Source organism: Manacus vitellinus, unplaced genomic scaffold (genome assembly GCF_001715985.3).
Source record: "Manacus vitellinus isolate BGI_N305 unplaced genomic scaffold, ASM171598v3 scaffold_12_pilon, whole genome shotgun sequence".
Classification (NCBI taxonomy): domain Eukaryota; kingdom Metazoa; phylum Chordata; class Aves; order Passeriformes; family Pipridae; genus Manacus; species Manacus vitellinus.
Window position 1 is genome coordinate 12179414 of NW_021938949.1, and position 24192 is coordinate 12203605.

The 24192-nt window shown below is 41.2% G+C and overlaps 3 protein-coding genes across 3 annotated transcripts in view; 1 reads left to right on the forward strand and 2 right to left on the reverse strand.

Annotated features, from left to right (window-relative positions):
* PDXDC1 (pyridoxal dependent decarboxylase domain containing 1) overlaps window positions 1–4949 on the forward strand; it is a 27349-nt gene extending 22400 nt beyond the window's left edge. Inside the window, exons 22-24 of the mRNA XM_008923495.3 lie at window positions 394–498; window positions 1313–1557; window positions 3618–4949. Coding sequence (XP_008921743.2) covers window positions 394–498; window positions 1313–1557; window positions 3618–3746 — 479 coding nt within the window. The 3' untranslated portion in view covers window positions 3747–4949. The remainder of the gene's footprint in view (window positions 1–393; window positions 499–1312; window positions 1558–3617) is intronic.
* Window positions 3427–9758, reverse strand: NTAN1 (N-terminal asparagine amidase). The gene is given in 9 exon segments (XM_029957763.1): window positions 3427–4044; window positions 4337–4434; window positions 4947–5000; window positions 5810–5863; window positions 7087–7160; window positions 8134–8242; window positions 8477–8542; window positions 8630–8742; window positions 9676–9758. Coding segments are annotated over 9 exon segments (792 nt in total). The 5' UTR covers window positions 9744–9758; the 3' UTR covers window positions 3427–3888.
* A 1502-nt stretch (window positions 9759–11260) lies between these two features.
* The window catches only part of RRN3 (RRN3 homolog, RNA polymerase I transcription factor), a 13774-nt gene continuing 842 nt past the window's right edge, over window positions 11261–24192 (reverse strand). The window contains exons 2-17 of the mRNA XM_029957844.1: window positions 23922–23978; window positions 22815–22904; window positions 22597–22726; window positions 22099–22158; window positions 21562–21625; window positions 21287–21356; window positions 19559–19657; window positions 18853–18948; window positions 18272–18407; window positions 17365–17495; window positions 16208–16338; window positions 15203–15387; window positions 14587–14695; window positions 14022–14174; window positions 13074–13161; window positions 11261–12710 (exon numbers count right to left, since the gene is read on the reverse strand). Coding sequence (XP_029813704.1) covers window positions 12552–12710; window positions 13074–13161; window positions 14022–14174; window positions 14587–14695; window positions 15203–15387; window positions 16208–16338; window positions 17365–17495; window positions 18272–18407; window positions 18853–18948; window positions 19559–19657; window positions 21287–21356; window positions 21562–21625; window positions 22099–22158; window positions 22597–22726; window positions 22815–22904; window positions 23922–23978 — 1758 coding nt within the window. The 3' untranslated portion in view covers window positions 11261–12551. The remainder of the gene's footprint in view (window positions 12711–13073; window positions 13162–14021; window positions 14175–14586; window positions 14696–15202; window positions 15388–16207; window positions 16339–17364; window positions 17496–18271; window positions 18408–18852; window positions 18949–19558; window positions 19658–21286; window positions 21357–21561; window positions 21626–22098; window positions 22159–22596; window positions 22727–22814; window positions 22905–23921; window positions 23979–24192) is intronic.

Sequence of the window (24192 nt, forward strand, 5' to 3'; positions counted from 1 at the left end):
ACCCCCGGGCAGGTCCTCACAGCAGAGAACAGCCATGTTCCCCTGGGAATGCTGACCCCTGCATGGTTAGATACCCCTTCCATGTGCACTGCTCCATAGCTTGCAGCTGGGAAGATGTCAAGTGCCCAGGGGGGAAAGGAAAAGGGCCTGCAGGGTGTAGCAGTGTTGTGAGTGAGTGTGAGGGGAAACCATCCATTTTTGAAGTGTCAGCGCTCCTGTTCCCAGGTACTCAGACATGGATCCCTCACCACGTGGCAGTTTGAACTCAACCAGCACATGCACTTTCAGAAATGTGCATTAATAAGAAGACTGTTACATACCTTACAAATGCAAAGAGAAAACTGCTCCAGCCTGGGTTGTAGTCAACTTCTTTTTTTTTCTTTTTACCCACAGGCTCTCTGGAATCCACAGAATCCACATATGTGTCAAAGGCCCAAGGAACAGGCACCACTCCACCACCCACTCCCACTTCCAGCCTTGCAAAGCAAAGACTTCCTGGTAAGTTTCTGTGTCTTAGTTAAATTTCTAAAACTCGCTAAAACACCCTGATACAGGATGAGCCACATGATTTTCCATCTTTCTTAATATCTGGAACTGGAGCTCATCTTCTACTGCCTTAAAAACCTTATTGTACACGTGACACAGACCACCACCCCAACCTCTTTTCTCCCCACAAATTCTTCCTGGGCCTACAGGAAGTTGTTATCCCAGTAGCTGACAACAGTCCATGAAATCTGGAATCTTCCTCTAGAATATTATGAGGTTATTGAGCTTTAAAAACGAGCAAGCAACAAGCCAAAAGTTCTATTTGAAATAAAAGCATAACATCGTGTAATCGTGTACTTCAGCAACTGCATTTCTATTGCTACCAAATATTTTGTGGACAAAGTCCTTCTAAGGTGAAGATCTGTTAAATCTATGGCACTCTCTGCATAGTTGTATTAGTAATCAATGCTGATCTGATTGGCAGGAAACCCACAGTTTTAACTCACCTTTTGAGCTGGTGGCTTCCAGCCTGTAGTTTTCTATGCAGGTTTTTTCCCTGGAATGACTTCAGTGTGTGTGTAGGCAGTTTGGTTTCAGCTCAGTTTTACCTGTCTCTGCATATACAGGATACAAGGACAGGTGCTTTTACTTTGCAGACCTGTCTCTAACTGCAAGGGAGAGTGTCTATATTTAGGTACAAAGCTGCACCCAAACAAAACCTATTTTTTTGCAAGTTGTAGAATTATGATACTTCCTTTGAACTTGTGCACAGCACTGTTTGTGTTTGCTGCCTTCATGGGTACTGTGTTCTTCAAACACTTTGCAGGTCAGAAAGCTTTTAAAAGGTCTCTAAGAAGCTCTGATGGGTTCAGTGAGACCAGTTCCATCAGCCACTGTGATGACCTGGAGAAGATGGATCAGAGACCCCCAGCTCTATCCCCCAGCCACGAGCAAGGACCTTTGGAGACAGAAAAAACAGAGGAGCAGAAGGAGGTGGCACAGGCACAGCCAAATACTGAGGACACTCACAGTGACAAATCACCACCTGACTGTGCAAAGGGAGAGGAACAAGTAAGTGAAAGATAAAATCCAGTGTGGATTTCAGACTTTGCCAAGGCAGCCCCTGCCCAGGGAGGCAGGGTGTTAATGATGCATTGAAAATGTGAACAGTGCCACACACTAGTACAGTAATAACTACTGTAACTTATTAACTGGGATTTTGCACAAATATGAATTCCCTCCCCTGGGACAGAGATTTGTCTTATCATACTCTTGTTACAGTTGCTTTAATCCTCTACATGTCGGTGTCACCAAAGCAGTAGTGAAATTTATTAAGTGCTCATAAACATTTGTAAAAACACTTAGCAATTATCCCTCCTGCAGGAATCTACGCATGGTAACACTTGCTAACGAACCCATCAGCCATGCACACGGTTAAAAATACAGTTGCACCCAATAATTATACTACTACATAACAAAACCTCCCAAACAACTGCCAGTTGTTCACCTATTTACAGTTCAGTTTAACCTCTCCTGCAGTCACACTACTGCCTTGCTTGCCTTTTGTTACCTTATCCAGCACCTTGCCCAGCAGCCGTGGCGGCGCTGGGAGGGCCGGGCCCGTGTAAATAGGGGGTCACTGAGGAGTACTTGGCCAGCGGCCATTTGTTCTGCTGTTGTGCTTCACCCACCCAGCCACAGCCCTGGGTACAGTGGGGACTGAGTTCATGAGTTCTAAGCCTTTTAGAAAGAAATAGTGCCTCTGCATGCCTGACCAGCTCCCTGCTTCCACCCCGGGAAGGATCACCAAGGCACCGTTGCGTTCCTTTGCACGGCATTGACACCAAATCCGCTCGCACACGTTGATGTGGTGTAACTGGAGTTCTTTCTGTTGTGTATTTTTAAAGGTAGTTGTAGTAAAGCTTGAAAAACCAATACATTTGTGACAGTTTCCACACTTATTTTTTAAATAACAGTAACTTACCTATGGTAGGAATTGTACAGACTCTAAAGAAACTATTTAGGTTATTTACAGCACAGCACAACTTCAGAGTGTCTGGGACTACTTTGGATAAATCCAAACCCAAGGTCTAAAAGTGTTTTCCCCCTGGATCATCTTAATCACTTCACTGCAGATTTTCAGAGCCTCTTGTGGAAAGATCTTTGGCAACACTTGCTTTCCTTGAGTCACCTGATTTTGATGCAAACCATCCCATCCCTGTAGAACTGGATACAAATACTGGGTTTTTTCTTCCCCTCCTGATGGGTATCCATTAATACCATAATGGCTGTAGTGGTCCTGGGGCTTACTTTGATAATCTGAAAAATTTAGGGTTTTTGAATTGTACTGGCACCTGATCTGACTCTCAGCTCCTCAAGCCTGCAGAGCTGGGATGCCACGAACAAGGTTAATTTTGCTGTTGGGGTAATTTATGTAAATCAGTGCAATTTTTCTAAAGTGCAAAAGCAATTAAGTTGACTAGTCTTCCTCCTTGGTTTCTTTGGTGCAATGAAGTATGTTAATAATAAGAGTAATTTGTTGGGGATGAAGTTATCACCACAAAGATTAATTTTTAATGTTTTTATATTTGGAAGTGTTAAATCAGTAAGTTTTGTTGGAATGAGCTTCATTCTTTAGATACTTACCTGAATGTTTCAATAAAGATTCTTCAAATTATTACTCTGGAATTAAGTTCTTGTTGAAGGACACTTCCCTACATTTCAGCAAGCTCTAAGTGTGTGCAGCTTCCTTTCACTGTGTGTGCAAAATCACTTTCTGAAGTGCACACCAGTGTACTGACTCACCTTCTCAGTCTCCAGCACTGCCCCCCCTCTACCTGTGCCCATCAAATTACTGCACTGGAGCAGCAGAGCCTAAACAAAGCCAAATTCTTACTTCAAAAACCCTGATTCCTACGTAAGTAATGCAGAAAAAGCAAGTTACTTCTATCAAAATATTTTATTTTGAAAAGCACAGGAACAATGGTATTTGTGACCAGCAGTATCCTTTTTACAACAAATTGCTCATCTTGCAAGATTGTACTTCCCTAAAGCAGTTGTGGTGGTTGGGTCCAGGTTAGATCTTGTCAGAACAAACCTGTTCCCACAACCCTTCTTTGTTTTTCTTGTAGATGCGAGGTTTGCTGTCGGGGAACAGGGACCGAGATGGAAAGGGATGTGCTTTGAGAAATGTTAATGTAGATCGGATGTGGGAAACAAAGTGGGGTGGCTCAGCCAGGGGCGACGTGGAAAGATTCTGAAAAAGAAGATGGGAGCAAGAGCTGCTTGATATTCAGAGCACAATGTTCTCCAGATCCTGCCTTCCAGTAAGGATATTCCCCACCCTCCCGGGGCCAGCAGTGCACTGGAAGAAGTTCTGACAGACTGCATCCCCTCCTCTCTCTACTCAGCCAGAAGGGGAAAAAAAAAAGCTGTTTCAGGTACCTGTAAAATCTGGGCATCATCCTGTTCCAACCAGAAGTCCACGTGTGGGAAAGGCCCCCAGAAATAAGGCCCAATACGGAGCTGTTCCGTCTTTGCATCGTAGATGTTGGTGAGCTGTAAGAACACAGGGAGCCTGCAGGGTCAGACAGGGCTCACACTGGCAAAGAGCACATTCCCTTGGTCTGAGGGCCTTGGGCTCAGCTCCTGTCCCAGACAGACTGTGGGCCAGCTCAGCCCTTCCTTCTGACTGCATTACCTTGAACCAGCTCTGACAAACGTGACATTAAACAGTAACAGCAAACCCAGAACCCAGAGAATGCTACCAAAGGATTTTGTTTCCTCAAACTTTGGATGTTTGTCCCAACTGGTCTCCCCTTCTGACAAAAATATCATTATTTTTACTCACTGGTGCTCCTGTTAAAACATGGGCTGAACGCAAATCCTCATCCGGCCCTTTTTCTGGGAAGGTTGCAGGGAAAATCTCCGCTGTTTTAACATTCACAGCTGGGAGGAAACAGAGATTAAAATACGGAAACAATTAATTCCTACAAGGCACTTGTTCACAGTGACCATGTCCCCAATACAACCGTGTTGCAGAACTTCAGAACCCATCACGCGCTGTTGTATTGCTCAGACCCCTGAGCCTGCAATAGCACATTTCTACTCCATTTCCTTTGACAGCATTTCAGTAGTCCACAGATGCATGAACTAATTAGAAGAAACACTGAATAATCAATAAGAAGGTTGAATTTGAAGCAGAAATTTAGTGCAGTAGCTTGATATTGATAAAATCATAACTGCAGTTAAAGGAAAAAAAATCTGCTTGCCTTTGTACACAGCCCCTCCTACATGTGCAACTGTGCTACCACAAGACAAGTATTTCTACCTTCGCCTCTGACAGCAGCTTGTAACTTTTAGGATGGACTTCAGGCAGTCATTAACTATGAGCCCATTTACCACTGGAATCTGAAAAGCAACCCAGTTACAAAATTATAATTAAATTCTAATTTACTCACCTATTCCATAAATGATTGGAAAGTGAATATCTTGTTCTTCTCTATCATTTAGTTCTATAAGGAAAAAAAAAAGAAATCAACTTGTAGGACTTTGGATTGTTCTGCACACAGCATTCAATTTAGTTGTTCTCTGATAATATACAACAGATCTGAAGTTGTAAAGACAGAAAAAAACCAAGGAAGCCTAAAAGAAATATGGAAAAGAAGGTGCAGGTGCAGGTCTGCTTGGGGCCTGGAGCAGAGCTGTCTCCAAACAGAACAGCTGTCTCCAGCCAACTGCCCCCCACTTCTGCATGGGCAATTTAGAGGGAAAAACCCACAATGCAAAATGACCACGATGCCAGGTTTCAAAGATGTAAGTCACCAACAGCACTGTCACGGAAAGAAGATGGAAATATGACCTCAACATGATATAAAGGAAAGGAAATAACTTCCTCTAAAGTGACATCACACACTATGAACTAACTGAAAGAGTTGACGAGTTCACTGGACCCTGCAGGGAGGCAGGTCCAGCAGCCCAGCAGAGCAAAGGTCTGCAAGTGCCCTTCTCAATTGTCTCATAAGATCTCCACAGGTACAGAGCCTGTTCCACAGGGCAAATGTGCCAAAATAACCTGGCCAGGATCACGAGTGGCTCTGCTATTGGCTGCAGTGCAGCAGAACTTGGTAAGGAGAGAATCCTGCTGCGCTGGCTCTCTGCCATCACCACACACACCGAGCACAAGAAAACTAACAATTACAAACGGTTATGGAGGACTTGTGCTGGTCTGTCTTACAGGACAGATAAAAAGCCATGAAAAGACCTCTGCCCTTTGATTTCAGTAGCTAAAGGTACTTCAAAACCCAAGGAAAGATTTTCTTACCTGTTACACAGAAGGTCACTAAGTGAACATCATCTGGCTGGAGATCGAACGCTCCTACGGCAACAAGGACAGTGCAAACTGTGAGTGAGGGTGGCAGGGCTGGGCTGGGTGGGCACTGCAGTGGTGGGCACACACCTAAACCACTGCTCCTGGGGAGGGCACAGCAAACAGCCTTTTGCATGTTTGCTTCAAACTAACAGCAATTTACAGAGAGCAGCCATTTGTAATAGCAAAAACGTGCTAAAAAAAGTGTTGTGCCACTCACTGCTTTTAGTGACACTGGTTTAGCTCTGGCATCACACCAGCTCTGATTTAGTTCACTATACACATTAGGCAGCTTATATTTAAATGTTTTTTCCTAAAATGTTACATATATAGCAAGCAAACCCAGTCTTTCACTAGGTGTAAATTAAATCTGCCTTTCACCATCTTAAACTCCAAGAAAAAATTCCTGTTTTTTCCAAAGTTCTGACAGCAATACAACATGATTGATTCAAATTGTAACTTGATGTGTGAGAATCAGAAGGTTGAAAAAATAAGTTAACCAAAATACCTTTTTCTGTACAGAACTCTCATATAACATAGACCAGGTGTAACAGCCATGAGGCTGCAGCCCAGGGCCTTTGCTGGTTCCGTTTTCCTTTTTGTTTATCCCCTTAAACACCTCCCTCCAATCCTGACACCTGCCCCATCCCTCCTCCCTCCCCATTCCAGTGGGGCTGAAGCCTCTCCAAACTCAAAGTGCTCAGCACAAGGCAGAGCACTTGCAGGTAGGCAGGTACTTTATGTTTGCAATCTGTTAGTAAAGCACTGCCATCACTACTCTGGACTGTGGATTTTATAAACAGAACTGACATTTTTCATCAGGCAATTCCAAACAATAATTAAATTTTACCTCATCTCATTAAGTATGAACTGAATGATAATTAATGAAGTCACCCACACTCACAGATTTGGAGAGTGTCACCGCTTGCCCAAGATCACACAGGGGATCAGGAGTCAAGCCCAGCTGAATTGTGCCCCAGCTCTCCACAGCAGAACATGAGCCAGGAGGAAATGACCATTTCAGACCCTGCATCCCACACACTGCCCAGGGAGCAGCCCCAGCAGCCCAACCCTCTCCACACCAAGTTTTCAGGCATAGAAAAACACCCTTCAAAATGAATCCACGTTTCTTTCCAGTAAATGACTGGGGACTCAGATTACAAACAAACTTTACCCACATCCAGCCAGAACTATTGTTTTTGGACATGAGAGTGGAAAAAAAGTGAACTTACTAAGAAGCTGATTAGTAAGTTTTTGTGATAACTGCCTATCATCATTGAAACCTCCAACTAGGTGCACTTCCAGCCTAACAGAGATGGAATAACAGGAAACAGCAATTAAAAAGACATCTCAAAATGAATAGCTTTACAAAATAATCCCCAGCCCAAACTGCAAAGCAATCATTAGAGAAGCCTTATTACAATCACATGCACCAAGCTGGTTTGCATTGCACAGCAAGTTATGGTAACTCCATTCTCAGCACTTGAGGGATCATAAGGAAATGGCACAGAACAAAAGCTTTAAGAGGCATTACATACATGCAATTCTAACCCAGGGGTATCTCTGATGGTCAGCATGGAACTTTGTAACCACCTTTCAGTTCCCAAAAAGGGTTAACTAAACATGAAGATTTTTGTTCCCATGACCCACTCACAACTATTCTGGACCATGCAGCAGGGTTCTTCTCTGAGAAGTGTCTATGTAAAGACAAGTCCTTACAAATCATGAGTTTTAGAGATCACACCTTCTAAGTTCATTTAGTTTTTGTTCTTACCAAACTGCAGGGTCAAAAACCTCCAAATCCAGAAAGAAGCTTGTGTGCTGAATTTCATTTCAGAGCTTTTTACCCATTGTCCTGTCCCACACAGCCCTTTTTTTTTTTTAATGTGGACTTAGAAAAATCCCAGATGGATTCTCAGATACCAAAAAGAATTTACAAAATTAACACTCTGGAAAGAAAAATATAAACTAAAAAAACCAGTTATTTGGAAAATTTTGCACATCTGAAACAAAAGTTAACTGGGAAACAATAAACTAACCTCTCAGTGGTTCTACAGAGACACCATTCAGAACAGAATCGTGCTTTAAATGACTGCTAAAAACAGCCCTAAAATCATCACCAAGGAAATAATTTTCACTTTACATGTGGTTGCTGATTAAGAGAAGTTTCCTGCACGACGACCTTGCCTGAACCCCATATAATCACACAAAAATTCCCTTCTGTATAAGCTGCAGCAGCCTTTGTGCAAAGCAGTACACAAGAAAGGAGCAGAGCTGACCTGCCACAGCCCGTGGTGTTTGAGAGAGACTTTACTGAACTCATGATGAGCGACACCTCGGCCTCCGTGTCAGACCCGTCACAGTGTGTCAGGCAGGTGGCTCCGCTGCCTGGGGAAGGCACCACAAGACAGTGACTTAGTGACTATTTTGTTAACAGTAACACTTTACCCTGCCAAACACACCCCCTCTTCCAACAAGTAGTTTAGTTAACATTTATGTGACTTTTGGAGATTCAGGTTTACACAAATGTAACTGCAGTTTATTTTATTAATGCCACATAAACCAATACTAATTCCTTACTTCAGGGGGACAGGTTTTGTTCTGAACATCCTTTAAGGATACCTGTGTGTCGGAGCACAACTATGTGGCAGGTAGTTGCATCATCTGATCCAAGAATAGAAACAGAACCTATTTTAAAGGAGAGAAACACCATAAGAACTCCCTTCACACAATCACTGCTTCAGTAGAAGAGCAAATGTTTATGTTCCTACACACCATCTTTGGGGGTGGTCACTGCAAACTCTCTCTGCTGGACATAGAGGAGGCCTTTGGGTTCCACAGTCTGAGCAGGCTGACTTCTCAGAAGCTTTGCCTTTTCCTAAAGATAAATGACAACAGAGACTACAGTGGCTGAATTCTCAGATGTATGCACTGCTTGACAGAAACATCACCTCTGAAAAGCAAAGGGACTCAGGTCAGAGAGAAATGCGTATTTTGGATTATGGTGTATTCTGAATTTTGAGAAGTTTTTGCTTACCTGCCACTGATCAAGTTAATAGTTAAATCCCTTCATTCCACAGACACACAAAGCACTTTTCCCTGTTTCACAGACCATAAAATGGAAGCACAACAAAAAGCATTTGCACTTGGCAAAGATTATACAAGAGACAACACCAGAGCTGATCTTGGAAGTTTAATCAGGACAAGAAACTTTGGAAATGCAGAAGTTTCAGCCTTCTACTGCCACAATCCATAATATTTCCTTAACACTTATCAAAATATCGCTGTCTATTAGCTTGCCTGGTGCAAGGAAAACCCAGATTCCTGGGCTATGACTACTGCAGTGCTTCACCACAGACCCGCTGGGCAGGAAGCGGATTTCCACCCTGGGAGCTCAAAAAACACCTCGCAGTCCTATCAGATTTGCCCTGGTTTTCTGCATAAATCCACGTTCTACAAGAAACACCTTTTAATGGCAAACACCTTCCCAACCAGCTCTGCTCAGTGTTCCCGGCTGGCAGTCCACCGCTTGGATAATAACACGTATATAACATTTATACACTGGAAGCGAGGTTAGCACCTTCCCGACAGTGACCGCCTTGCCTTTATCGCCAGTTTTTGTTATTTCGGGCAGACCGGGCCCGGCCGAGGCAGCCCCAGCCGGCCGCTCCGCTCGCACCCGGGCGGTCACCGCCGAGCCCCTCCCGGGGACACCGATTTTATTGATTTCGGTCCCCCCGTGTGTCACAGCGTGCCCGGGCCGCCCCCGCCCCGCCCGGCGCGGGTTCCACGCCCCGGGCCCCTTCGCTCACCTCGAGGTCGGGTGTGCGCGGATCATGTCCCCCGTGGGCCGGACAGGTCCACCGCGCTCCGTAACCAGCAGCGGCATCTCGGCGAGCGCCAGGCCGGGCCCGGAGGCGCTCCGCGCTCCCTCCTCAGCCCGCGCCGGGCGGCGCCGCGCGGGGCGCTGGGAAAGCGGGGCGGTGGCACGGCACCGCCCGGGGACCGGCAGGGACCGGCACGGCCCGAGCTCGGCCCCACACTGGCACCGCCCGGAGCTCGCGGAGGCACCGCCCGGAGCTCGGCGATCGGCACCCGCCCGGAGCTCGGCAGGATCGACCGCGAGCTCGGCAGGGATCGGCACCGCCCGGAGCTCGGCAGGACGACACCGGCCCGGAGCTCGGCCCCGGCCCCGCCCGGGCTCGGGGGGCTCTGAGGCGAACTCGGAAACGCGCCCGGGCTCGGCCCCGCCTGAAGATTTAACCCTGTAACCTCGCAGAAATCCGCCCCTTCTCCCGTCACTGCGGGGTCACCCGTAGGTTATGGTATGAAACCGGTTTGGTAATAACAGCGATAAAGCCCCGAATTCACAAATCACAGAATCAATTAGGTTGGAAAAGACTTCTGAGATCGCCGAGTCCAACCTCTGGCCGAACACCGCCGTGTCAGTCAGGCCATGGCACTCAGTGCCACGTCCAGTCTTTCCTTGAACATCTCCAGGGACGGTGCCTCCACCTCCTCCCTGTGCAGCCCATTCCAATGTCTGTGAAGAAATTCTTCCTAATGTCCAACCTAAAACTCCCCTGACGCAGCCTAAGACTGTCCTCCTGTCCTATCACAGTTGACTGGGAGAAGAGACCGACCCTCACACCACCATCCTCCACTCCAGCAATCACAAAATTAGGTTTTCAGACAATCCCAAAGACGACCGTTTTTCCTTTAAGACCAGGGATTTCTCCTCCAGTTGTCTGTGTAAGACAGCAAGAAAGACCACTGTGGTAGCAGCAGTTAATTCACCCTGCAGGGAAGAGTGGACAGCCAGGCACCAGGACTGTCCACGACCCCCAGAAAGCCCCCAGCTCGACCTTTCCATCCACTTTCACAAAAGTAAACTGTCCCTGGAAGTGGGGTTGGAACTAAATGATCTTTAAGGTCCCTTTCAACCCAGGCCATTCAATGATTCTGTAGCAGACACTTTCTTCAAAAGGTACACTGAATCTCTCAGATGACATGAATTCCACCTCCAAATCAGCACTCCTTTCACTGGTATTTACAAAGTCTCTTTAGCAAAATGCCAGCACCTGCCAGCACACCTGCCTGCACTTAGACTGAGCAAAGCACAACTGGCACAGCTGAGGGTCCAGAAACACTTCAACAAGTGAAAACTGCAATTTCAGTACAGACAGTTCAATGTCTGCATACTTTTTGACATTATACTACAGTTACAGGGATTTTTTTTGTTGTTTTTAATGAGACATGGAAGCTCCTGAATCACATACCTGGTATTAAAACTGCAGAAGTTTTAGCCTCATTTTGGAAGAAGCAGCTGAAAGGCATATTTGAAATGATGTTTTTCTTGCTGTTGATCTGAGAAGGGTTCTTGCATGCCAGGAGAAAATGCAATTATTTCAGATGGAAATCTATTGTTTATTACTCAGGACTGACAATAGAGAGGACTAAAATTAAACACAAAACCTCAGTTTATACAATGATGAACAGATTCACTGATGCACTTTGCATTTCTGCAGTCTGTCAGAACTAACACCCTGGCTTTGAGAAGCCAGGCTACACAGAGAGCACCTCAGTTACATACAGAAATGGGGTTTTCTCAAATGTGTAAGTATTGCACTGTTGGCATCACTCTTTATTGGCTCCAAATAAAAATGTTGTCTTGAAAGCCTCCAAGTTCAGATTCTAAAGAAGGGCAATTAGAGTTTAGTCCAAATGCATAAAATTTTCAACTCAATGTTACACAAATAGCATTTTCCCCCCACTGTTTATATTTTTACTTAAATCTAAAAGCCAGCAACCATGAAAAGACAAGAAACTTCAGCAGAGAAACTCAACAGTGACTGACACATGGACAACACAAGGACACCACTGACACCACTTTCTTTCCACAAGGGAAGATTTTTTTTCCTATTTTCAGCATTCACATATAAACTTCAAATCCTGCAAATAAATACCTGTCTCATAGTGCTTCATAAGCACTCCAGAGAAAACTATCTACAAATAATACATTCAGCTACTCCCTCATTTTCAACACTTCCAACAATCATCACTTTTACATGTCTGAACTTTCATAGCTGGGAAAGGTGCGTGTCAGCTACAGATTTAAGGAACATTAGTGCTTACTGTCTGAGTACACTCCACTACCAAGTGGCTTCACCAAATACTGTTCTATAGACAGGAAAAGCCTAAGAGATGTGTGTAGAAGAACCACTGTCAGACTGGTTCATGGCCTGCCTATCGAGGGATCACACCTTTACTTTGAAACCAACTTGAGTCGTCAGAGTAGAGTCTGAACACTGACAGGGAATTCTGGCCCCCACACAAATCAGCAGGAAGAAATACCAGAATTTCACCTCTGATATATAAAACCTTGTAGAGAAACATTAGTAAACAAAGTTTTTAAGAGTCAGGAAAAACTATAAAAAAAAAAAAATCCCTTCGAAGTCATAAAAACCATTTCAATGTGAAATTTGCAAAGTATCACCCTATTTATTCTCTAAGCTTTTCTAGCAACATATGACTCTACTATAACATATCTGTAGAAATCTGATGATTAAGAAATAATAATTCTTCTCAAATGTAGTTACTTAAAACGTTTGCCAGTTTGGAAATCTGAGCTAAAGTCTCTGTAAAGAGTGAAACATTGCACACAAGTTTTCAGCCTTCTCACTTCTGACGCCCCGTGTCACGGAGGGAACGGCACGAAACAGTCTGGAGGGGAGCCAATGCTGCTCACGGGGCTCCGGGTGCTGGACTCGTAGGAATTTGGAGCAATTCCAACCACACCATCATTTTGAGGGGTTTCTCCTTTCAAGAAGTCATCATCTTCATCTTCAGAAGTACCCTGAATAAATTCAAAAGGATCAGAGGCCTGGATTTACACTGCGATTGTCCTGACCAGCTAGAAAGGTAAGAGAATTAGATGTACTCTCATTGTGAAATATGGGAACTAAATCACATCTAGAGTGGATTTCCCAGTGACATCATTGTGTCCATATTCTGGGAGTGTTCATAAAGCTTTCACAGGGGTCCTGTGCTGCAGGAAGAGGGGAAAAGTGCTGAGATCAATTCTTAAAGCTTCCAAATTTCAATCACAGTTTAGTGTATTCATGCCTACTTTAAAAAAAAAATCCTGCAATAGAAGGAGCTGACAGAGATTTGGAAAAAGCTAAACTGTGTTTTCATCAGGAAATATTAGAAAGATTACCTTTTTAATGGGTTTCTTTAGATTCTCAAGATCTTCAGCACTCAGCTCTTCCCAGAACTGATAAAGAGGATCAATGGTCTTCTTTGATCTGAGAGAGGAATCACAACACAGAATGAGTTAATATATTCAGTAGAAGTTATATATATTTCATTTTAATAATACAATATAAAATGCTTTGACATTTTGATAGCCCTCTCTAGGATTTTACAAATTACTCAATTAATCCCTATATAATCCTCAATTAATCCCATGAAAAAATACCTCCATTTTGCTGATAGGTATAAATCACAAAGGTTTGCTCGAGGACTTCTGGTACAGTCATGTCTCCTAACTGGGTATTTTTGACAGCTGCTCTATGCTTGCAAAAAAAGCCTAATTTTCTTCCAAAAATTTAAATATTATAGAAACAACTTTATTAATAGTATTCTTTTGTTGTTATATGAATATTAATATTATTAGTAGTCTTCCTTCTGTGGAGATGGATTTTTTTTTGAGACAATAAAAAGCCAGAATGTTGCCCTCTACCATAAAAAGAAAGGTATTTTAAATAAGCTGAAGTCACCAATCAAGAAGCAATATACTGACAGTGCAAAAAACCCAAAACAAAAGGACAGAAAAAGGACACATCACCACCATGGTTCCGACAAAACATGATTTAGGCTAACATGACATTTTAGAGGCTGCTTACAACAAAGAAAAACTAAAAATCACCAAACATATTAACTAGGCCTTCCAGGAAACTGGATCCTGTTCCTTTTTCATTGCTATCTGTCACAGGAGGGGTAAATTTCAATTCAAACCTTTGACAATCTCTGGTTAAAATATGTAATATGAGAGGTACTAAAGATCAGTGAGGAAAGTGAACTGCAGAAACACTGACAGTTTCCTGCAGTTTTTATTCATTATTTCCTGCCAGGCAGAAACAAGTTGTTTATTTTTAAGGCATACCTTTTGAGGATGTAGGGATCAAAGGGGAAGAAGCTGTCCAGTGGGTTAGTGCACGTCTGCACAAGGTCACCCCCGGTGCCGCTCCGAACAACTGGGATGAACTGCCTGTTGTTCCTCTCAATAATGGTGTAGCAGAACACCAGCTGGTATTTCCTTTAAAAAAGGTAATAAAGAAAAGGTAACTTCTAGCACACCTAAAGCAAGGATTTCAGATGGTATTAAAATACAAAGTTGTTTTTTAACAAACATCGCTTCTACCTTCCATTTTCCAGGTGATACTAGGTATTCTCAAGATAGTTACAAGCTAAGGTTCTCTCTTCCTCTATACTCATATGAACTTTACTCTGAGTAGAATCACACTGGCTCCAACACAAAGCAATGACAGTGCTGCAGGCTTTCATTAAAACTGAACCAGAAATAAACTTATCACACCTGGAACATGGGCACTGTCATGTCTTAGATGATATTCAATACTGTGCCTATCAAAATCCATGTTCTAAGTACTGTGCTGGTTTCAGATACACACCAAGATCTGAAGCTGAAACTGAAATAAGTGAGTAGGTACCTGGTAATAGCAGCAAACAAGTTGACAACAGAAGGGATACAAATCTTCAGGGGGTTGAGCTGACACATGACAATGCGCTCGAAATTTAAACTCTGCAGATATGACAGGCCTTGAAAATAAGAACAATTGACAAATACAGGTTAATAATATCATACAAGCTGAACTTAATTTCTAATGATTTCCAGTGTGACAAGCCCTGCACCCTGCACAACACTGCAGGAGCACATCCTAGGATGCTCTCTCCCAGCAGAGATCTGGCCCACAGCTTGTTCAGCAGAGAAGTTACTCAAGTAACAATAACCTGCCACAGGTGAGGGACCCTCCTAAGACACACACTAAATTTGCACACCCATTAGAAGCACTGACAGAGGCAGAGTCATCAATACAGATTATTAACTGAAGCCCATGCTGGTTTTCTACAGTTATCAGCATAGTTTTCAATAGAGGGGGGGAAAAGATCACTTAGCTTGGTAGTCCAACATATGTACAAGCCATAAAATTTTCCTAAAAGCACAACAACATAAACTTGCCACCAGATACTTGACTGAACTGACCATTACAAAACACACCAACAGTAAAACTTGCAAATGAATCCTTTCAAACCGAATATACTCACCTTTCCTTAAGTTTCCATCCAAAAGTTGTTTATGACGGAAAATAAGTGTATAGAACACAGCCTGACATGTAGAATAAAATGGCCCATGGAGAGCTACATCACAGTAGGCATTAGCTCCTGTATCCTGATTATCAATGTATTTATGCATCCAGTTCACCAGAAGATCCAGACATGCTTTTACTGTGCTACAGTGGAGGAAGGAGGGAAAAAAGAAGTGTAAAGACATTCCCTGAAATGGTGCAGAAAAGCTGTTAAACAAGTATTCAAGGATCTCAGTGGTTATAAAAACATCAGTGAGAAAATGTCATTGAAAAAAATGAGATTGTGTTACGAGCTTTCTCCTTTATCTCAGCATAGACTGAATCAATCAGCAGTCAGTGACAGCAAAAGATGCCAGAAGAGATCAATCCACGAACACATGTTGTATGTGAACACACAATAAACAATCAGAATCCTGGGCTACAGGTAGTACAGAAAGAGATGCCACCCATGTCCATCAGGTAATGCCAAAATCCAACTAACTTCAATGTTAAAGTCACTGTGCCCACCCACAAAAAAAAGACATTTTCACCAATCTGCTTGAGTATTTTAATATACCTGCATCAAAATACTAGAACACCTGTTTTCTGTCCCAGAGTCTATATAAAATGCCACATATTGGGCACTAAAAATATCTGCTTCTGAACATCAGATACACCAGGAATCCATGGCTCTGCCTGAAGTCAACACAACCTACCCATGCTCAGCACTTCTTGGTAAGTGAAGCCTTAAAGAGCAAGCCATGAATCCCAGCAATCATTAGTCTGCATCCTGTACATGCAAAACTTTCCAGAAAGTTCAAACCAATACTGAAACAGTATTGCTGAAAGGACACACAAGCCCCTTGATTCAGGCTTGCTGGCAAAGCAGTGGGAATAGCAGACCAACACTGTGTGTGCATTCTTGGATTCTGCTCAGCAATCAGCACAAAATGTTTGGTTCTGCTCATGTATCAAAACAACTTACACAACTGGAATAAATTTAGCTCTTGCCAAGAAGCTGCCAATGTAACTTCCAGCAGTCTGCCTGATCACTGAAGGATTGTTTGGATCCTGCAGTTTTTTCCAAAGATGGTCTAAAAACGCCTCAGCCAACCCCTGGAAAAAGATACACAGAAATTGTGATATTATACTGATAACACTATTTAAATAATAGATTCCTAATATTCAATTTCCATAATTTCTATAACCAAAAAGTTAAAAAAATCTACCTATAACTGTAGTAAATAACAATTCCTATATATGGTGAAAAAGCACTCACTTCTGTGTCTCTTTCTATAATACTCAGTTGTAAAAAGCAAGGGGAAGAAGTCTAGGAAAGAATCGGGAAAAGATACACCAGAAGTGTTTAAAAGCAAGTGTGAGAAGAAGGTAAACACAAAATGATTGTTCACCAAGTCTTGTAGCAAAAGCAATCAGGGACATCCAAGGAAAACATCAGGAAAAAGAATTTAGAGAACAAAAGTGATTCTTAACCTTAAATGTTATATTGTGGAAGTTTTTGCCACACAAGTTTGTGATGCCAAAAATTCACATCCTTACAAAAAGCATAATATCATGAGATACTTTCTCCTTGAATTTGTCCAAATGTTACCACCATCAGAGACAGGACAGTAGTTTAACTGGCCTTTTAGCTACTTTCATGTGAAAAGCATGTGTGTTCTTATTTTTATGTGTAAAAGAAAGAACAAGTTTGTTGACAGAGATGGGAAAATGAGGGGGGAAACAACAAACAGCAGACACAATTTTCAAATATTAGATCTAACAGGACAGTTATCTTTAAGAGAGTTCTGAGATGCTGAAGAAACGTGCTGGAGCACCATGCCTTGGGTGCAGAAACCCAACTCACTCTTGTAAAAGGGCTCCATTTTAACCACATTTGCTTAGATTCCATCTGTGTGCAGTTTATGGACAACACGAGAAGAGCAACAGCAGAAAGAGAAACTTCAGGAATGAATTAATAGAGAAGGAAAAGAAAACAAAGATACTAATGATCCTCATGTACTTGCTATCTTCAGACTGGAATTACAGCAGAAAACAACTATTTTATGTATAAAAAAAAAGCCAAAACAAGGATGCAGAAATGACAGAGGACACTGCACTTCAAAACCAGCTTTTACTCACCAATTTAAAGCTGCAGATGTAAAACATGAAATACTGTACATGACAGGAAGCATGAGTTGGTAAAATGAGCTTGTCAAAAACAGAAACCAGATCCCGATACAAGTCCTTTGTGTTGCTGATATTGAGTTTGCCTACACAACAAAGAAACACAACAAAATGAGACATTTCAGGGTTTTTTTCTATCCTCGTGCTGCAAAAGTGGTAATTGTATCTTTTTACACCAGTAAGAAGTATGTAAAGAAACACTGTCAAACTAACTTTTCAGCTTATCTGACATCTAAAAAATACTTATAGTACGACTTTCCAGGTCTTCAGTTCTACTGCTTTTTAAGGTGTTGTATATGAAGAATAGCTCTGTGTGTGCACACACACATAAAACTGGTAGGAAAAAACCCACCAATAAATAAATCATCTGACTTACATGGAGAAGATACAGTAAAATGGTTTCTAAATATTCTGTTTTAAATATATAAATCTAAGGAATTCAAGCCCTTAATACATACCAGTATAAGACAATTCTTTCATTTTTTTTTCCTAACACAAAGCCTCGCTGTAGCAATTCCGACTGAGTGACGTGTCTGCTTGTTTTGATCTGCTTCCAGTCCTTGTACTGTTGAAAGGATCCATAGTTCTAGCACTCAAGTAGAGCAGATGATAAAACACTTATACCCTGTCACAGTTTGGATACTGTATCATATTTATGGAATCGGAATGTCTCCAGCTGAGAATTAAACCTTTAAAGTCACAACTGTACCAGTAACACTGGGCAGAGGCAGGAATGTGGACCAGAGCCTGCTGCTGGCAGAATTCTGCTCCATCTTGCAGCAGCAGAAAGCAAGAACTCCTCATTTGTGTTTCTTACTTGTTAGCAAAACAATAAATTTGGGTATAGTTCTAGTGTTCTTACCATCCACGTGGCAAACATCTTTGATGTAGGAAAACAGGATGGTCATCAGGATGTCGAGGCGCTCTGCAAGGGGATGGGCCATTCTCTCACTGCTGGAAGAGACAACTTTGTTTCCTTTTCTTTCTTCATCTTCCTCCTGGTAGATAAAAATGGCACAAGCAGCTTTTATATGTACAACATCAGAGAGACAGCAATTACAGGAAAAGTGAAACAAAAGTTCTCTTTCAGTGATATGCTAAAGTTTCATGTTTTTCTTAGAAGAGCAGTATCTAATCACACAGTATGAGCAAATCTTTGTGAACTAAGCCAAGCACCATGAATTCTTTAACTAGCTTTATGCAGAAGCTGCTTGTGCTTTTACATAATGAAATCCATTCACTGCATGTACACTGGGTATTTACATGAATACAGTCAATAGCTGACAACACATTAATCATTTGTTATCTGTTCAGGTTTCAAGAGCTGTGTGCAGTGCAGTAACAACAAAGCAATAATGAATTCCTACACTTAGTTCACAGCCACCTCAGAAGTGAAAATTTTACTAGAGAAAAATAGAATTTTGGTAGAAAAAGATAACCAACCATGTCAAAAAGTCCCTCCTCTGTAGATTTCTCCTCACTACCAGAGTTATTAGCAGTTTCTTCAGCATCTTCAATATCTTGCTGTGGAGTGCTAACCTACAGTTGTAAACAAGAAATTAATTTTTATTAAACCATGATAATATAAAACTTTTTTTTTTTATTACTCACATAAAGGAAATGACAACATGAGTAAGTTCTTGACTAGATTTTGTCCTGGACTAAATAAACATTTTAAAAGGAAATGATATGCCATACACAAATGCACACTCCAAAGCCCCCTGAAACTTTACCTGCCAAATATAAGCTCTCCCCAGACTGTTTATATGCTGAGGTAAAAAGCCTTGATCATTTACAGTGATTTACAGTGTCTTTTTTAAGATGGTAAATCCTTTTACTTCAAAGAGATGATATGATCACTCAACCACACAAAGAGAAGCACATTCTCTGCATATCAGCACTGATCACAAAAAGCAGTTGTTCTGACTCTGGCAGGGACATTCCAGCAGGACTCCAGTACACACCATACAGTTCCAATGGCAGCATCTTAAGGCTGGCAATGGAGTCTAAATTTGGCTGGTTTTACACACATTATCACAAGCACTACTGCAGCAGATTTTTTGTCGAGCTTAAAACTGAAGTGTATTTTATTTCCTACTCTGTATTTTAACACCAAGCATCCACAAAAGGTAACACAGAACAAACTCACATCCAACTTCAGCAGCTTTTCAACAATAAGCTCCAGAATTTGAAGCCTCAGAGTTGGAAGGTACACCGTAACTCGTAGTAGGTTATGAACATAACATTCCTGTAACACAAAATTAATTGGTATCTATAATAATGTCAACACAAAGTCTAATTTCTGCCAAGGACTTTTAGAAAGCAAGTTTCTTAATTTATTATCTAAAGACCCAGAAATAGCTTTAAACAGATTGTATTCAATCTAGAATAACTTAATGTATAAACATCAACTTTCAATTAACTACTTAATCTATTACTGCCACACAAATTTTCCAAACTACCCCTGATAGAGTGTGAATATTCTATAAGAAAGTTATTTCCATAGGAGTTTGTCTAAACTTTCTGTAGGAAAATGAAGCCCATTCCCTACTACATCTAGAACCAGCTATACTAGAACTGCTTAAAGTGAGACTGAATACATCTTTATTTCAGATTATTATAATATACCAGCAACAATTCTGAATTCCACAGGTCTGCCTCCTCAGTCATTCTGACTATGAATCAAGCAGGTTAACAGACAAATTTTGTGAGCATGCATGGGCCCCCCACGTGTACACAAATATCTACAAAAGACAGTGCTGCAACTTTCACACAGCAGAACTGTCAAGCTGGTACATAAAATCAGGTAAAGCACTACATTTGAGTACATCACAGTCTCTTTGTGAATATGCATTATAACACAACCTTTAATTACATGAGTACATATGATTTTTCCACAGGCCACCTGGCTTGCTCAGTACATAAAATGAGTAGAGATAGTTTAGTGATAATGTGTACATTGGAAATATTTAACAATGCAAGGACCATATTTTATTACACTTCATTCAAGCCTTGCCCTGAAAATAGTTATGCATTTTTTCATGACTTGTTCCTCATTGAGCTGCTAAGTAAATAAATCTTCTCCTAACACCATAGAAGAGCTATTATGCCTCCATTTTACAGACAAGGAACTGATGCTTCAAGTTATTTGGATTAAAACAACAACAACAAAAATAAAAAACCTAGCAAGATACACAATGAACTTTGGGGATTTTTCAGCACTTGATGTGTTCAAAACACAGCTTCAACTGAACTTGGCTGGAGACCAGGGCTCTGCCTTCCTGTAATACAGAGTGCCAACTTATCAAGCTGGAACAAGTAAATGTAAAGATGACACAAGAGCCATACCCTGTCAAAAGTTTCCAGCTTGTTTTTCACTACACATGAGCACTGTACCAAAGCTGTACTAAACAACTTAGGGCTCTACACTACTGGCAGTTTGGATTTCACCCATAACACCCATTGCTTCCTGTCTGCTTATCAAATCCCCTGTTCCCCTGACAAACACCCTCCAGTTTTGATAACAAACGAGACAGGTGTCCTACCCACCTCCTGACTACACAACCCTGAGACTCATCCTCAAAGAGCTCCATCCTGTGCACTGATTAAGAAAGCAGTCCTGTGGAAAAGATATGTAGTTATGTCATTAAAGACTTGCATAATGCTTATGCACAAAGAGCTTCAGTATGCTTGGACAACCTTATACTAAACAGACACAACCACATATATATGATTATTACATATATATTTATATATATAAAAATACTCTCAAAAATCTGCATTCAATGCCACCAAATCAGTTGTAATACTATTTTAGTACATTTATACATTTAAAAAAACAAGTGAACAAGCCAACAAAAATATTCACAGCTCTTACCAGAGTTCTTTCTGATTTATTAATGAAAGGAAAGTATTCCACCAGTATTGGCATGAGAAACTGCGGTGTCCTATAATTAAAAAAAAATAAATAAATCAAATGCAGAAGTTATAGATTATTACCATGAGAGCATTCCACCAGTTAGTGAATATTACGAAAAAACATGCAAGGAAACTAAGTACTATACTTCCCATCAAGAGAGGAAAAAAATCATCAGTTCAGAAGCTTTAAATCTGCAGGGGAAGGGATACAAAGCCATGGGATTATACACTTACGAAGGAACGTATCTTGCAACAGTTTGCAAAGCTCTGTGGCATGTATCGAAGTTTTCAGAAACGTCTAGAGAAAGAAAAAATATTCTTATGCACTTGTTTACAGAAAACTAAATTAGGAACCAGTAAAAACAGTTCATATCAACTAAACAATTAAAAGATTCCCGAGGAAACCACATTTGCCAAAATGTTCCTTAGGGGGGGGATGTACACTGAGGTAAATAAAATGGAAACCAAACAACTCCTAACTATTCTTTGGCTTTGAAACAATCTAGGATAGGGAATATTTTCCTACATATTCTATTCCTACAGATACTGCACCAACAGGAATGTTTTGAAAGTAACAAGGAGTGGGTCAGCACACCACTGATTTGAGTACAAGAAAGACTTTGACTTGGTTATTTAAGGATGTACTCTTTCTTGATGTTTTACTTATAATCTGCTGAATTAATTTTATAAAAAAGGAGCAATACATACTGTATACTTGTTCAGTAAAGGTATTACAGCAGCATATATAAGCCATGCTTCCTTTATACTCACTTTCATCATCGTCATCAGAATCTGAAATGTCCACGTCATCTTCTCTGATGGTTATCCGAGCTAGCAAAAAAGAGATTATTAGATCAAAACTGTACAGATCTTACAGGTAACGGGTTCAGTGCCAAACACACTGCACTAGAGTCTCCATCAGGACTAAAGCATAAAAATTACCCACAGGACTTTCTAAAAGACTGTTTTATTCACAGAACCAGAAGGCTCTCGGGGACACCTGACATGATCCTCACAGCAGATGTTAGTTTTCTGTACCTAGATTTTAGAAGGCATATTCTAGTGGCCAACACAGATCCTGTTCTGAAGAAGTCTTGGAAATGGATAAACTGTGTAATGTTATTCCTACTAAAAAACTATCTATATCACAATTCAACAGAGAAAAAAAACCCCCAATGACTCAGTAATTAATTGTCATGTCATACTTACAGAGAATTTATCTGGGGAAGACATTCTGATAAGCAAACAAAGAGGAGAAAAGTAACTTACGGGGGACAAACTGTGACACAATCATCTGGAGGCACGGCCTGAGATGGACAGTCTGTGCTGACACCAGATTGCCAAGAAAACCCAGATATTCTTCCACTACCTCTCGGCTCCTTCTCAACCATGGCAGCTTCTGAAAGTAAGCAAAGATCCAAGATGTCAGAGAAAGATGTTTTGAGTACTAAACTCTTAATCTTTCCATGTAGCAAACCGATATTTACCAGCAAAATGTTGACCAGTTGTTCAAGCTCTTTGGTCAAATACGCAACAGAAGTTCGAAATTCATGGAGCCAATTAATGATCTGGGCATCCTTCAAATAAGCAGAAAAAATAAGATAGCTATTCCAATAAACAGTATTACCTATTAGTAGAAAATAACAAAATCCTTAAAAGTCAAATATTAAGATTGTAAACAGAAAGTGTTTCACATTAATATGTGAGGAAATTCTTTGTGTCCTCAACAATGGAAGTTCTTGAATGCAGGAATATGTGCAAACTGACTCCTAAACCAACAGCCTGCCTGGAAGGCTTCAGCTGCAGACTGAGCAAGGCATGAAACCTCACTCACACAGAACATACTTTAAAAAATGGCATTCAATCTTCTTTTTCTTTTTTTTTCCTCTAGTTTAAGCAGAAGGGACATTCAAGTTTTGAAATGATACTGAAATAGTAGCAAATCCACTGACTTTGCCTGTATGCTCCAAAAGGTCTGCTAAAAACATTTTACAGAATGTCTTGTCAGAGAGAAAAGGAACTCCCTATAGCATGGTGCTTCCTGCAGCACCGTGTTCACTGTTTTATGGTTTAATCAAAAGGGAAAAAAAAAGGACAGCAAATGTGGAGAGTACTTGCAGCTGTACAGAAAGGTTGTGAAACAATATTCCTGGGTATAACTACTAAATGCATATGTATGTTACTGCCTAATTCAACAAGTTCTTAGTGAGAACAGAAGGTAAAATTTGGTGCAACTTAAAGTGAGAAACCATGGTTTGATCTACAGAAGTAGCTCTCAAATCAAGGCTCAGTGACAGAAAGATGGTATCTGGATCAAGGACAGACTCAAAGGTTTCTCACTCTAGAGCAAAGAGTCATTAAGTATGAAATGCCATTTACAGAGATCCTGCATATATGTATGCGTATATATAGACAATTGCTTTTTTTCACATTTAGAGTTTTAATTCTGAAAGTTTCCACAGAGCAAAAAGCTAGCAAATGCACCTAATGTTTAAAGCAAAGGATTTGTGTAAGCACCAGAATGACCTGTCTGATGATTACACTCAGACAGACGAACTTGAAATCATCAGACTCCTGACTGTGAAAACTCTTACCTTTATGTCTGGATCTGACAGCTGATGCTTCAACAACTCAAAATCTGTGGTATCACCCTAGCAAGGGAAACAAAAATATTCAATTTTTTTCCAGCAAAATATACCCATTTCATCAACATATCTGAACAACCTATTATTGCTGAACTTTAAGAACACAATTAAGAACATTATGTCCATTAAGAACACAAGCAAGGGAGAGACAGCTCAAGGAAGGCTGAGGCAGCAGTAACAGGGTGCTGAAAGACAACCGAGGGTTGGCTCACGTTCAGCT